Below are 14,786 nucleotides of genomic sequence, written 5' to 3' on the forward strand. Positions count from 1 at the left end.
AATGTCACACATAATGCTTGATAAACCATTGCTTTTTTAAAAACAGGAAGCTGAAAGAGCGAAGCATCAACTTGACTATTTCCTAAATCAAGGGAAAGAATTATTTAAAAGTGAAGGGAAGACCAAGACAACAATGGAAATGGGTATTAGTAAAATAAAAGTTGAAGATTCAAAAGATATACCATTGGAGAGAGGAAGAAGACAATCACTAGTTAAAGATTCAGGTGGACAAAAGACAGATTCTAAAATCCGAGAACATCTACAGGTAAGGAAGTTACTGAAATAGAGAAAACAGTAGAGACAGAAAAACAGTAATCTGTGCTGTAAGATTCTTTTATATTGTTGTTTACTTCATTTGTATACATTATTTCAAAAAAACTCTGCCCTGTTTTTTTGCTTGGACCTTTTGTCTTTTACCTTTGGTTATAGCAATTCATTGTCTTGAATACAAATTTATAAATTAGATATGTATTGGTTTTGAATGATGATATAAACACCCGAGATTTGAGAGCCAGAAAAAAATAGGATTTCATAGACTAAAGATTTTTGCTATAAATTAACAAAGTTAAATATAAATGCTAAACTATGGGGAAACATTTTCAAATTTATCTTTTTACTGAAGTACATTTGACACACAATGTTGTATTAGTTTTAGGTGTACAACATAGTGACTTGTTAAGTATGTATGTTATGCTTTGCTTGCTGCAAGTGTAGCTATTATCTGTGGGGGAAAATTCTTGAAAAAATGTATTTTTGTTTGTGTTGTGCAGTGGATTCAGAAGCTCTTTCTTGAACATTGAGATTTATTTTTTTTTATTTTTATTTTTTTTAAAGATTTTATTTATTTATTCATGACAGACAGAGAGAGAGAGAGAGAGGCAGAGGGAGAAGCAGGCTCCCAAGGAGCAGGGAGCCTGATGTGGGACTCGATCCCAGGACTCTGGGATCATGACCTGAGCTGAAGGCAGATGCTTAACCATCTGAGCCACCCAGGTGCCCGAACATTGAGATTTATTAATCTGTGCCTTAGAAGAAAAGAACAGTCTACACATAAGCAACTTTATTAACAAGTAATGGGAAAAGTTCAAGAAGTAAAGCAAAACTGTCAAGAATATAATTTTGCTTGTCTTTGTTCTAGCAGGATAGCTATTATCAGGTCTCTCATTTCTTTAATATTTTATATTCTTTAGTGTCCTTCCTTCTTGTTTTCAGAATGAGAGTTTATGTGTATAAGAGATATCATAGTAAAACTAGCAAATGGGAAATTAATAAAGTAAAATTAAAGGTCAATACTCTAGCTTTTGTAAGGAGACTATCATCACAGTAATTTTATCCTTATTTTAATCTTTTTTGTAGATAATTTTTTAAGTTTTTATTTAAATTCCAGTTAGTTAACATACAGTGTAATGTTAATTTCAGGTGTACAATTTAGTGATTCAACTCTTACGTATAACATCTGCTGCTCATCACAAGTGCACTCCTTAATCCCCAACATCTATTTAATCCATTGTATATAATTTTTATTGCAAACTATGTCAGTTTCTTCTTGGAAAGATAAAAAATTGCTCTTAGTGAAAAAGAAATTATTAAGGTTATTAGGGTTTTTTTGTCTTTGTTTTTTGCCCTGAATTGCATACAAAAGCAAATTTTTTAGAAATGCATGTTTCTGTGAACTGGCTTAAAACAAAGATAAAGTGTGGCAACACAATTTAAAATGTGCTAGGCATTCTATATCCTCTATCATTATAAAATATGCTGGTGATTTTATGTATATGTGCTAGTCATTTACACAATAAGTAATAGATGCCAATCATTTACACAATAAGTAGTAAGATAGCTATAAGCACCCCCATTTTGAAGATGAAACTGGAGCCTAAAAACACTAACTATGCAACATCATAGTAATGTTGAATTAGACTTCAAACCTAGGTCTTTCTGGCTTCAAAATCATGTCAGGATATCTTCTTTTCCTGTGTGGCTGCATTTGAACCCTCACTTTGTTAAATGGCTAGTGTTTTTTTATTTCCCAGGATTTTCCCCATAACCAAAATAAAGGCTGTCATATATGACGAGTTAAATAGAAAATGTTAGATTAAAAAGTAAGATGATTTTGAAAGAGCAACTTCATTACCTGAAGCATTTTACCAGGTAACTTCATCACCTGCAACCTGGGCAGGTGATTTTTATTTTTAGTGGTTTTCAATAGATTAACACGCACCTCTCTTATTAAATATTCAGTTTAACAATCCTTATAAAACACCTACTATATACTAGGTTCTTTGCATGGATGGTGTATATAATATCATTTATTTGGATTGGCCTGCTCTGGTAATAATGAAACAGGAATCATTACTGAGGATTTTGATGGATTAGAAGTTGTTCATACTCACTGTTTCCATGTTCTTATAGTAATTCTTCACTTAACTGTAACCTTTTTTCCCAACTACTATATTAAAACTATTTTTGCCAAGGTCACAACAAATTTACTTGATCCTATTCTGAAGGATGCTTTATAGTTTTATCTCACTTATCCTCTTAGCATTATTTGATCATGTTTGACCATTTCTTTCCTTCTTTTTTTTTTTTTAAAGCTTTATTTATTTGAGAGAGTGAGAGAGAGAGAACAGAAGCAGGGGGAGGTGCAGGTGGAGAAGGAGAAGCAGACTCCTCGCTGAGCAGGGAGCCCGATGTGGGGCTTTCTCCCAGGACTCTGGGATCATGACCTGAGCCAAAGGCAGATGCTTAACCCACTGAGCCACCCAGGTGCCCCCTGACCATTTATTTTTAATGAAGTCTGCGTTTTGTTTTAGAGACAGAATAATTATTTGGTTTTCTTTATATTTCTGTGTTTTGGTCTCCTCTTGTGCTGCCCATTTTTTAACTGTTGGTGTTTCTCTGAGTTTTCTCTTCTGGATTCTCTTTTTATTCCACATATTCTTTCTGAGCATGCTTATATACCTTTATGGCTTCAAGTGCCAAATAAATCTTGTGTCAAACCCAAATATCGCTTAATTTCCAGACCTATTATCTATCAGCTTATTGAATTTACCTACTGAAATGGTCCACAGCATCTAGAATTCATTATGTCCTGAAAGGAACTAATTGCTTTCTTCTTAGACTGCTTCTTCTCCCACTAGTCACAATTTCCTGGCATCCTCATACACCTAATTGCTGAAACTAGAATCTTGGGAATCAATTTTGTCTCTTCTTTTTTTTTAATCAATCCAATTATTAGCCATAAAATTTTGCCCTTTTTTTTCCGGTTTCACTGGCAATTCCCAGGATGCTACCAGGATTCTAATTGCTGTCCTTTTGTCCAGAATTTATTGTCTTTAGTCCAGTCTCCATGTTGATGTCTAGTCATCTTTCAAATTGAAATCTGTTCAACCTTCTTGCCTAAAATCTTTAATGGTTCCCATTATTCTTTGGTTGAAGTACAAATTCCTAATTATGGGTTAAGGTGTCCTTTCTTGAGATGCCAGCCTCATTTTTAGTTAGTCCTCACCCCCCCACACACCCATTCACTGCACATGACTTCATAAGCATGAGTGTGCACACACACGTACAAACATATATTTATGCTTTAGCTACACTGAACTTCCTTAAGTTCATGGAACACACTATGTTTTCTGTCACCTTCATGATTTTGCATAATTAGCTCTCTTTGTTTTCAACACTGTTTCTCCCTCCCTTGTTTCTTAAAATTCATCTGGTTAAAAAATGAATGAAGAACAAAAAGGACTATGTTACCTTTTGGTACGTAATAAATTACTCCAAAACTTAGTAGCTTAGACAACAAACATGTATTATTTCATAGTATCTGTGAGTCAGAAATCCAGAAAGAAGGCTTAGCTAGATCCTCTAGTTCATGGTCTCTCACAAAGATGCAATCAAAGAAAAATCAGAGCTGGGCAGTCAAGTGGTAAAAACAGATTTTGTTCAAAGCCATTGCAATAGGAGAAAAAAGACCTCAGTATAGAACTGTATTCAATTCCTAATACACCATGGGGAAGTAGAAATTTATAGCCAAAGAGTAGGTTGGTGGTCAGTGGAAAATTACTAAGAGGAAACATTGGGGGTGTAATGGAGATTCTGGCTGAACTGACCTAACAGGATCTTTGCCAAAGATAGGCAAGAGTGATAGGAGTGCCTCCGTGGCTCAGTTGGTTAAGCGACTGCCTTTGGCTCAGGTCGTGATCCCAGGGTTCTAGGATCAAGCCCCACGTCTGGCTCCCTGCTCACCAGGGAACCTGCTTCTCCCTCTCCCGCTTCCCCTGCTTGTGCTCTCTCTCTCTGTCAAATAAATAAATAAAATCCTTACTTTATTTTTTAAAAATTTAATTTTATTATATTATGTTAGTCACCATACAGTGCATTGTTAGTTTTTGATGTGGTGTTCAAAAAAGTGTGATCAGCTATCACCTGGGGGATAGTGAAGGATAAGGAACCTCCTTAAGTATTGAGGGAGATCAATTATGGAGAATGGGGCACTGTTGCTAAATTGACTCAGGATTCTTATTAAACTGGATTTTAAAAGGAAGTGCACAACCCCCCAAAGTTTGTTGTTTCTTGCCTTGTCAATTTTTGCCATTCTAACTGGTGTAAGGTGGTATCTTAAAGTGGTTTTGACTTGAAATTTCCCTGATGGCTAATGATGATGAACATTTTTTCGTGTGTCTGTTATCCATTTATATATCTTCTTTGGAGATGTGTCTGTTCATGTCTTCTGCCCAATTTTGGACTTGATTATTTGTTTTTTGGGTGTTGAGTTTGAGAAGTTCTTTATAGATCTTGGATACCAGCCCTTTATCTGTAGTGTCATTTGCAAATATCTTCTCCCCTTCTGTGGGTTGCCTCTTTGTTTTGTTGACTGTTTCCTTGGCTGTGCAGAAGCTTTTTATCTTGATGAAGTCCCAAAAGTTCATTTTTGCTTTTGATTCACTTGCCTTTGGAGATGTATCTTGGAAGAAGTTGCTGTGGCTGATCTGAACGAGGTTACTGCCTATGTTATCCTCTAGGATTTTGATGGATTCCTGTCTCACATTGAGGTATTTCATCCATTTTGAGTTTATCTTTGTGTATGGTGTTAGAGAATGGCCAAGTTTCATTCTTCTATATATAGCTGTCCAATTTTCCCAGCACCATTTATTGAAGAGACTGTCTTTTTTCCATTGCATATTTTTTCCTGCTTTGTCAAAGATTATTTGACCACAGAGTTGAGGGTCCATATCTGGGCTCTCTATTCTGTTCCACTGGTCTATATGTCTGTTTTTGTGCCAGTACCATGCTGTCTTGGTGATCACAGCTTTGTAATAGAGCTTGAAGTCTGGCATTGTGATGCCACCAGCTTTGGTTTTCTTTTTCAACATTCCTCTGGCTATTCGGGGTCTTTTCTGGTTTCATACAAATTTTAGGATTGTTTGTTCCAGCTCTGTGAAAAATGCTGGTGGTATTTTGATAGGGATTACATTGAATGTATAGATTGCTTTCGGTAGCATAGACATTTTTTAAAAAAATTTTATTATGTTATGTTAGTCACCATACAATACATCATTAGTTTTTGATGTAGTGATCCATGATTCATTGTTTTTGTATAGTAGACATTTTAACAATATTTGTTCTTCCATTCCATAAGCATGGAATGTTTTTCCATTTGTTTGTATCTTCCTCAATTTCTTTTATAAGTGTTCTATAGTTTTCAGAATACAGATCTTTGACCTCTTTTGTTAGGTTTATTCCTAGGTATCTTATGGTTTTTGGTGCAATTGTAAGTGGGATTTATTCCTTGATTTCTCTTTCTGCTGCTCCATTATTAGTGTACAGAAATGCAACAGACTTCTGTGCATTGATTTTATATCCTATGATTTTGAAGCAATCCATTTTTATTGTACATTTTGTTCTTAGGTTAGATTTATAATTTATAATTGTAAACATTTAGCAGCTTTAATGTAAGCTTGTTTGACTAGTGAACTTAGGCAGAAAAAAATTTTATGTCTGTATGTATTAAAGCTGACATCTCAGCATATGCGTGCTTTTATTTTAACAACAATTTTAAAACTAGCTTTATTTACCAATTTATATTCCAGATCATATGAATCTAAAAAAAAAACCCACCAAAACATTTGTGTTAGTTTTTGTATTTTTGGGATTTGTCTTAGAAATACTTAATTTATAATGGCACTCATTCATCTCTAAGCTAATTTGAATAGAACTCCTTTAAGAGATTTTATCGAGTAATTTGATGATATCATTTGGAGGAAAAAAGAGCACACGTATATAAAACACACACATATAAACAAACATACAAACATGCAAAAAGAGATCTTAATGCTTTCATTCTAAAATTTTAGACTTGAATCAGTAAAATGTAATACAAACAAGTGGTTTATATGGAGGAGTTAGCTCTCATCTTTTTTCAACTTTATATTTTTATTCAAATTGTGTTTCTGGCAACTGGGACAAGTTAAGGTTACATGTTTGTCAATATTTGTGGAAGGGACTTTTTGCCTTGATCTGTAATCTAATGGAGGTGTGGACTAAGTTTTAGGTGAGTGACTGAGATGTCTAGTGGCTATCTGTCTCATCAAGTGGACAAAACACTAATTTTGTTTTCATATAGCCTCTTTCTCTCTTTTCAGCCTGAAATGGTTGCATTTGGGTGTCTGAGTCTCTTGAGATCTCTTCATAGGGAGTATGGGGGCTTAATGTTTAAGTGACTATAGGGAACCGAGGGGCTCAAGTCAGAAAGGGAAAGCCTGGCAGGGTAGGCAGAAGGATGAGGGAGGTTAGTGATTAAAGAGAGACATACCAAAGGATTCAAGAGAACCCTAGTGAAGATTGAAGGTGATAAAAAGAGGAAGGAGAAACATTAGTGATGGGAAGGAAGAGGTTTCAAAGGTTTTCAGTCAATTGAGAAGTCCCATGTTTTTAACTATTGGTACCTTTATACTTAAACAGAAAACTTAGGACTCAAACATAGCTTCTATTCCTTACAGATTAGCCTCTTACAAATAGAGAAGCCTGGAAATCTAATCCAGCCTCCACTTATATGAGACTCTAACCAGATTCTGGAGTATACTCAGAATCTTAAGAATCAAAATCTGTCCCTACTAACTTCAGTGGACATTTGCATGGAACAATGGTTTAGGAGTTGGACTCACCAATGGATCCTTAGTTAATCAGGAGTTAAGACAATGGCTTCAAAAATGCTCAAAAATTGAGGTCCTGGGTGAGTGTTCTGGAGTCCAGTGATGAATCTGATTCTATCTGAGTCACAGCACTCTCACTGTCAAAGAAAAACAAGAGCTGGGCAGTAAAGTGGTAAAATCAGATTTTCAATGTCAATGTTGGCCTTGGCTGCATTTGGCTCAAGACCTAACTGGAGGAGGATATACTTGTGGGCTCAGTATATGCTCATGTAACTATTGTTGGCCCTTAGATATTTGCTGGATGTTGCTAGGGGACATCAGTTCCTTGCCATGGAGGCCTTTCCATAAAGCTACTTACAACATGGAAGCAAGGGCAGAAACAGGGAGAAAGAGAGGGAAAGCAGCAGGGAGGGATGGAGAAAGGTAGAATCTAATTGCAGAAGTGATATCCTATCACTTCTGCCATATCCTATTCATTAGAAGTAGAAGTAGTCAAGAGGGTCAGCCCAAAAACAAGGTAGGGTAATACAACAGGCATGCATACCATGAAACAGGGATCACTGGGAGCCATTTTAGAGACTGCCTACAAGTAGATTGATATGAGATTGTGAAAACTCTTGAACTGAATGCTAAGTTAAGCAGTTTGGTCTTCAATTGTCAGAAAGGAAGAACTGCTTTGTATTGATCCTATAATTCATAAGGTCTTACCTATATATTGTAACTATAAATATATTTCATTTCTTTTGCTGATATAGCTGTCTTAGGTATTATAATGCCTTGTTTGGCTGTGGAGCTGTGATATTGCTAATATCAAGAGAGAGTTTTCTCAAATGAGGTGGCATGTTCCCAGTGCTCTTGGGCCTGGTTTCATAGGGAAGCCAGCTTATCACCCTGTGCTACTGGTGATAGAAACTTAAAATTTAAAAGGAGTGAAAGAAAAATATTTAGAACTCCTACTACTGGACATTAGATTGCATTACACAAAAGGTCTGTCATCTGTATATCTTAATGACATATTTAAGAAGTAGTTCCTCTTTGTTTTTGTACCTGTTTTTAAAGTTGCTTATTGGAATAGTAGTCTTTTTAAAATTAGAGGTTAGGGTAAGACCTATTATCTTTTCTATGTGTCAGGAACTGAAGACATTTTTCTATAAAACCCTTAGATATAGGAGGATGATAATACTTTATAAACATGTTAGAGTAAAATGAGATAATGTTTGTCAAATGCTTTTGTATATCATGAAGCACTGTGTGAATGTTATCATTATCATGTTATCATCATTTAGTTCTGTCCAGTTATCTACATAGTCCATATGAAAACCCATGGTAGTATATTAATATATAGGCTAACTCTTATCACATATAGGCCCAGAATGTGTAATGGCTCACATACGATAGAAAATTATTTCCTCATGTAAATACTTCCAGGAAGTTCAGGGTCCATGTTTGTGTTAGGGAGTCCTGCTCTACAGGGTCATTCCAGTATCCTGGCATATGGAAGTTTTGCCATCTTACATTGGCTTCCTGGGCCACATTAGGCATAGATATCCAGCTACCAGAAGAGGAGATGGAAGACCAAACATGAGTCAATTTTCATTGACCAGGCTGGAAGTGGTACACACCATTTTCTCTCATAATTAATTTACCACATTTAACTATAGGAGGGACTTAGAAATATAGACTAGTAATGTGCCTTAAGAAAAGAAAATTAGTTTGGTGAACATCAGAAGTCTTTGACACAGGTGAATAAGGATAAAGCTAGCTAATCTCTGTATGAAAGAAATTGAGTTAGGTAAAATTCAGGCCTGGGATAGAATCTAGAATCAATAATATGCTATAGGAAAACATGTTATCTTCCCAAGGGGTAAGTTATTAATAAAATCACACTCCTGAGGCCATTGGTTTCTTATATTTTTGATCACACACCTCAATAAGTATATTTTGAGCATGGATTCTCAATATACTTTTATATTTTTTTAAATTAAAAATTAAATTAAATTAAAAAAATACTATCATATTATATTATATATTAGTATACTATGTGTTAGTACCACCATATTCGTATACTCTTGGCATTTGAATTATAAATGCTTCAAAAAGAATATTAAAAAGATTAAATAATTATGTAATGGATATGTTTAAAATAATGTTTATTTACTATAAATATAATCGCTTCTCGGCCTTTTGGCTAAGATCATCAGGTGTATGTCCTATAAATATGAAGCCCTTTTTGCACTCATTTAGAAATATAATTTTGATAGTAGTTCATCTTCTACAGTGTTTCTTCCAATGCCAGGTATGATCATATCTTAGCTTTTTTGACACCTTAATCTTACAAAATTGTCATATTTAAAAACCTGCTTTGAATGATATTTTTCTAAATAATTTAGTATAAACATTTGGTGTGCATGTTTAGTGTATTTAAATTTAGTATTCTTTATCACAGATCTCAAGTGTCCCAAATGGAAGCCCAATTGACAAAAGGTAAAACATTTAAAAATATTATTTTTCTAGTCTTTATTAGTTTATATACCTAAATGGTGAAATAGCCATTCTAAATCCAGGATCATAAAACTCCTTGATTTATATCTTTGCTTACAATATTGTACTCTTTGGGACTAATTTTAAATAGAAAATGTTTAAAACTTTAGATGTTGTCAAACACCAACAGTTTTGGATGCTGTGAAAATCAAAAATTTTAAGGGAAAAATTTAAACTAAGGACTAGGTATGGTACAAAGCCACTTTCCTCCCCACATCCCCATACCCCCCACCTCCCCGAGCAACAATTAAATTTTCAGATAATGAGAAACTGAACATGACCCATTTCTTATTAAAGATTTTATTTATTTATTTGAGAGAGAGCACAAGTGGGGGGAGGGACAGAGGGAGAGCGAGAAGCAAACTCCCTGCTGAGCAGGGAGCCAGATTGGGTTGGGGGGTGGTTAATCCCAGGACCCTGAGCTCATGACCTGAGCCCAAGGCAGATGCTTAACTGACTGAGCCACTCAGGCGCCCCTGAATATGACCCTTTTTTAAAATGGTTTTTGTGTGAAAACAATTTTTATTTATCTTCAGGAAAATAGTTAGGGGTGGGATTACTTCATTGAGTCATGACCTCAATACATAAAACACTTAAATTTTTTTTTTTGCATTTCATTTTTGCTTAATCACTTTATGTATATGCATATGCATGCACATAAATAATTGAGTTGGTTGATTTAACCAATTAAATCTTACAGTTTCATTAGTGAGTGAGTCTGTTTGATTAACATGTTATGATTCACAGACCTTTTCACAAACCTGTCAAGAAACAGAAAGCCTGAACCAGATAGATTAGTGGAACAGTAAATTCTGTCAGTAAGAGTTAGGTTGCTCTTCAATGAGAATAAACTATGGCAGTGTTTCCTTTCAGTCATTCACTTGAATTATTGTGAATTCAAATTCAATGTATATGAGGCACTTATTCTTTAATTATACATAGCTTAATATATAAAATTTTAGCTTTGATTGCCACGCAGAAAAGAGGAAAGAATTATTTAGAAATGTGCATTTCTCTGCTTCATTACTATTTTTAATATTTCTAGATTATAGACCCAGATGAATTAGCAAGAATTAAGTAATAAATATTATGATTAAGGGCTAAGAGTTTTGGAAGTGTCCATTTTAATGTCTGTAGTGGTTATATTTTTAAAAGTATGTTTTTAATATCTCAAGAGAAGATAGACATTTATTTGTTGCTTTGCAAACTTATGGGTAGAGTTCTTGTCATTTATTACTTCACATTATGATTATATCTGATCAGTATTATGAATATTTGAGAAGGTATATGAAAAAGTATTAATAATTATCTTCAACTTTAATTGGAGCTTAACCAGCTTATGAACTGTAGAAATAGGAACAAATAAAGCATGATACTCTTTTATTCATGTTAAGACTATGGTAGAGCATGGCATACTACTATAATTTTTCTATGGAAAAATCATGAAGTAATAGGCTTTGAAATGCTGGAAAGCTAATGTCACCGTGAAGAACATGAAGTAGTAACTTTTCATATAAGTTGTTTTAATATTGGACATTTAGATCCTGCTGCTGAATTTGATAGACTATATTTGGTGAATCTCAGGAAGTAGAAATATTGGCTTAAACAGAAGTATTTTAAAGAGGATTTCTAGTCTCTATGAGAGAGTAAGGCAGTCTAAGTTACTTTCTATGAGCGTTTGGAAAAGTCTTGAAGATGGGTTATGATAGTGTTACTGTGAGTTACTACTCTTGCCAGCCCCCATTCTACTTGGCTGATAAGTCACAGTTAATAAGAGTAATAGTGGGAAGTGGAAGAATGGAAGAAGGGTTGGTTGGGGAATAATGGACTTAAGGATGATAGGGAATATAGGGCATCAAGAACAGAAAAAGATCATAGAATGAATATATAAAATTCCTCTTAAATGGCTTCCCCCCCCCCATATTAGTGTTAATTCATATAAATGTTGCCTAACTTCAGGAGGAAGATTATTCAATTCAGTTTAGTTCAAATAGGGAAATATGGACTGAATTTCCATGCTGTGCAAGGCACAGTGCTAGATATCATGAGGAATATCAAGATGACAGCTGTATCATCCTTGCCCTCAATGCATTAAATGTTCTAGTAAGGCAGACAAGACATGTGCAAAAATAAGTGCAGTATAATGCAGAAGATGCATTCTATAAAAGGTTACCAAAAGGTTGCATCAAAAAGGAGGAAAAGTTATTTCTGGCTTGAATGAGTGTAACAGCATTTAATTTAAGAAAGACAGGTGGGTTGAATTTTAACACGGAAATATGAGGAACAGGTGTTACAGGTGGACTGAACAGTTGAAACAAAAACAAGGGTGTTTAGAATCTACACAGTGTGCCAGGGAAAGACCAGTAATTTTTTTTTTTTTTAGTTTAAACTGAGGAAAAAATGGGAGATATGACATGAGAAAGGTTGCTGTAGCTTGATAGATTTTATAGAATTTCCCTTAATAGCTGTAGGTTGAATATTGCTAAATATAATAAAAAATCAAACTGTTAAGCACATGGCACTATATTATTCATCAAACTTCATTTTGGGTTACTTCTTAGATCCTAATAGAATTTCTGAAATACTTTGGAAAAGTCTCCCTAACCTTCAGAGAGTGGATGGGAGCAAAGTAAGGAGATTCCACCTGAACAGACACATGGTATTGATTACAATAAAGTACATTTTTTTTTTTTTTTTGCGCTTTACAACATTTAGCGATTTGTTTTGGTTAGGGAATGACTTAGTGGCAAATATTTAATCAAACACAATAGATGTTAATAATTTAGTGTTTCGCATCAAACGTGGGGTTAGCTTTTCTTAAGTGTTTTATAGCATTGAAATTTACACTTTTTGGATATGAAAATGTAAACTGTTTCTTGGTGTTTTATTTTTAAGAGTTATACATCCAACCTAATTCTTTCTAAATCCTTTTTTTACAACTTTCCCCCCAACACTAAGCACAAAAACATATACAAAAGAGGAAGTGTATTAATATGTGTCCATTTTTTCCCATAGATGATTAGCTATTAAATTTATTCATTTATTCACTAAACTCAATCATTCAACAAATATTGTCACCTTCATATGCCAGGTACTCTTTTGGGCATTGGGTTTTACTGATAACAAAAATAAGCTTTCTTTTCTTGTGATGTTTACATTATAGTGGGGAAGACAGGCAAAAAAACAAGTGAGAATACATGAACAAGATAATTTTATAGAGTAATAAATGAAGAGAACAAAACTCCCTTTCTGATAGGGAGTCACAGGGAAGGCTAATTTAGATTGGTGGTCAAGGATGATTATTATGTATCAAGAAAAGGGATGTCTAACTATGAAATTAAAAAAACCTGTCATAATTTTTTGACTCTTTCCAATAAACTACAAACGGAGATTTACCTTTTTAAAAACCCTAAAGGAGACTATAATTTCCTCAATTAATGGTTGTGCAAGTAACATATTACTTGTGGTCCAAATTATAGACATTAGTTAGATTTTATAGAGGAAAGCTTACAAACTAAGAAACAGTAGAGGGTACAATATCTCCTGAGCTGTCATTATTCTGCAGGAAAGTACATCAAATTCACCATGGAAAGTGCTCCTGAGAGGGACTTGCTCCTCACATAACCCTACAAAATTATAGAGGCATTGAGAGGGGATAGAGAGCACCTAGTCAACCATGTAACAGTGAGAGATTCCTGCTTGGGGCAGTGGCCTTGTTAGAAAAAGGAAGCTCCTGGAGGAGTAGGCATTTTGTATGTTAACATAGCTGGTATCAGTGAGAGCTATTTTTCCATTCAGCAGTCCTGGTGAGCCAGCTCTGCCAAAACACCGAAAGGGAGAATGGAGAGAACTACCAGGGCCATGCCATAACAGAGATTTGTCTGTCCTCTGTCTACTTCTTGGTCTTGGGGTCTCACTAATAGGCTCTCCATTAGCTCCAGCTGACACCTGGTCCTGATCATAACAATTTCTACAGTATTGCCTGGGAGAAAGATGACAGTAGGGTCTCCAGCTGGGGTAGGTGTGGGTGCAAAACCAGCATAAATAAATAAATTCACAGATTATAAGCTTTACTTCCTGGACAGCCAAAGGCTGTTTTGGAATATCTGTACAATATCTGCAGTAAGAGAGAAATTTATTCATTATCTCCCTTGATATCCCCCCTCCAACCATTTCCCAAGGTCAGACATGTTCACGCTTGATAAACTGAGATCTGTTATTCCTTCTTGGAGATGAGCCAGCTTGTCATTTTTTTGGAGTGATAAATTCAGCAGGGACCCCAAAGTTACTATTTTTCCCTCAGAAGTCACCTGCAGGGTTAGAAGAGGATGTTTGCAGAAGAATCTGATGCAAAGACAATGTCCATCTTTTAAATGATCAGTCTGATTTGTCCATTCATATACTGAGATCAAAGGGAGTAAAAAAAAATGGGAATATAATATTTATCTTGAAATAATCTTTTCTTTCACTCTTTAGTTCCAAAGTACATTGGAATTCAACAAATGCAGAGAGGCCCTTGCAGGTTATGTCATCTTATAACTTATGAACAACAAGGGGAAACTGGATTGACAAGCACTGTGGAGGTTGTTTTTAAAGAAACTGGCTTAGATGGCAAGTAGAATAGGCTGGATGGGCAACAGTGGCTTCTCTGTCTTTTAGATAAATTCCCTATTAAACATCTAGTTCCTTCATGGTGGGATAGAATGGAGATGGACCCAAGACCATAGTAGACACAAAGGTCATACGTTCTTGATTGACTTTTTTAGATCAGATATTTTTCTTTTAGATTTAGCTCCTTCTTGTGGGCATGTACACATGAAAAATAAGGATTAGGGCGCCTGGGTGGCTCAGATGGCTAAGCAAGTGTCTGCCTTCAGCTCAGGTCATGATCTCCAGGTCCAGGGATCGAGCCCCACATCGGGCTCCTAGCTCAGCGGGGAGTCTGCCTCTCCCTCTCCCTCTGCCTCTCCCCCTGCTTATACTCTCTCTATCTCTCTCTCAAATGAATAAATAAAATCTTAAAAAAAAAAAAAAAAAAGAAGGATTGAGTTTGTTACTAAGTTGCTCTACCTATTTCCTTGGGTAGGGGGTGTCTCA

General features: G+C 35.2%; 1 protein-coding gene across 1 annotated transcript in view; it reads left to right on the forward strand.

Annotated features, from left to right (window-relative positions):
* The window catches only part of CCDC7 (coiled-coil domain containing 7), a 175,613-nt gene that overhangs the window by 134,231 nt on the left and 26,596 nt on the right, over positions 1-14,786 (forward strand). The window contains exon 15 of the mRNA XM_035029523.1: positions 47-265. Coding sequence (XP_034885414.1) covers positions 47-265 — 219 coding nt within the window. The remainder of the gene's footprint in view (positions 1-46; positions 266-14,786) is intronic.

The sequence above is a fragment of the Mirounga leonina genome, unplaced genomic scaffold, assembly GCF_011800145.1.
Source record: "Mirounga leonina isolate KUSES-001 unplaced genomic scaffold, KU_Mleo_1.0 Mir_260, whole genome shotgun sequence".
Taxonomy (NCBI): Eukaryota; Metazoa; Chordata; class Mammalia; order Carnivora; family Phocidae; genus Mirounga; species Mirounga leonina.